The sequence below is a fragment of the Halyomorpha halys genome, unplaced genomic scaffold, assembly GCF_000696795.3.
Source record: "Halyomorpha halys isolate HHAL.00 unplaced genomic scaffold, Hhal_1.1 Scaffold2084.1, whole genome shotgun sequence".
Classification (NCBI taxonomy): domain Eukaryota; kingdom Metazoa; phylum Arthropoda; class Insecta; order Hemiptera; family Pentatomidae; genus Halyomorpha; species Halyomorpha halys.
The window spans coordinates 55,548-57,034 of NW_027108717.1; the positions used below are offsets into that span (position 1 = coordinate 55,548).

At 36.0% G+C, this 1,487-nt stretch overlaps 1 protein-coding gene across 1 annotated transcript in view; it reads right to left on the reverse strand.

Moving 5' to 3' along the window:
* Positions 1 to 1,487, reverse strand: part of LOC106691111 (cysteine sulfinic acid decarboxylase) — a gene marked incomplete at its 5' end in the record, with an annotated part of 55,632 nt that overhangs the window by 35,639 nt on the left and 18,506 nt on the right. The window contains 1 exon segment of the mRNA XM_067046997.1: positions 1,224 to 1,330. Coding sequence (XP_066903098.1) covers positions 1,224 to 1,330 — 107 coding nt within the window.

Here is a 1,487-nt window from a genome sequence, read left to right on the forward strand (position 1 = left end):
TTAGATATAAATGTTTTGACCTGGGCAGAATAGCCTGTATGGAGTTTTTTAAAATGGTTAAATGATATGTCTCATAGTAAATTAAGATGTCCCTGAAGATGGCCGAATTGGCCGAAACGTTGGACGTGTAAATGAAATAAATGTTTTGAGACTATAATTTGGATAGTGTTTTTGAATTATTTAGTATAATATTCTGATCGAAGAGGTAATACCAAAGAAGTAAATCTCGTACGGATGTGCATGAACAAAACGTTTAATAAGGTACGAATCGGTAATCATTATTCTGAGAAATTCGAGGTCCGGTCGGTTTCAAAACAAGGTGATTATTTATCACTTATCTTATTTAATCTATCACTGGAATACGTCATTAAAAGTGTGATGAATACCGAAAAGGGTTTAACTTTGGGTGGTAAAATACCGGTGCTTGGGTATGCTGATGATTTGGTATTATTGGGTGAGTACAAGGCAACTATAGAACTAAATACAACCTCGTTAATAAAATCCAGTAAGGAACTAGGTCTTGAAATAAATACGGCTAAAACAAAATACAAGCAATTTCGGTGTATAGATATAGGAGGAAATACGTTTGAACCGGTAGATAGGTTAAAGTATTTAGCTTCTACCGTAACTAAAAAAACGAAATTGATGAGGAAATAAAAAATAGGTTAAAGGCGGGAAATGCTTGTTATTTTTCAATTTCGAAACTTCTTAGCTCGCGCCTTCTATCGAAAAACTTAAAAATTAGAATTTACAAAACTATTATCCTTCCCACTGTCCTTTATGGATGTGAGGCGTGGCCTCTTACACTAAAGGGTGGACAGCGTCTTAGGTTTTTCGAAAATAAAATATCGCGAAAAATATCCGGACTGAAAATGGATGAATTAACGGGAGAATTTAGAAGACTACACAACGTTGAATTAAGAGACATACACCCGGTAAATATAATTCAAGTTATAGCATTGCGGCGTGTAAGGTTGTAGGGCTTAGTAACGAGCGGATCCCTAAAATCTTAATAAACACTGAACCAACGGTTAAACGTCCGATGGGTAGACCGAAACGTTGATGGGAAGATTGCGTTAGAGCTGATTTAGTGGAATAGGGTTCGGAGGGACATCACTGGAAGGATGTATAGAGAGCGTTTGGTGGTATCGGGATCGAACCTTCGAGTTCGTTAGGCCTTCATTACTATTATTATTATTATTATGAATACACAAATTATTTACCTGGTGTGAAAATGCCTTCGCCATTTTTGAATCCAACTAAGGACAGCGCTCGCTTGATCACTTCCATTTCACAGAGTGTGAAAGTCGGTCCCACCTCATAAGTATACCTTAAGCAAGAAAAGAGATTTAAAAAATTATTGAATAGAAAAATCTATTTCTAAATTAATAAATTTATTCCTGTCGAACAGATCCGTTACTTAGGACTACATCTCGACAAACGACTGACATGGAATCCTCATACAAGACTAAAAAGACAAGAAACTG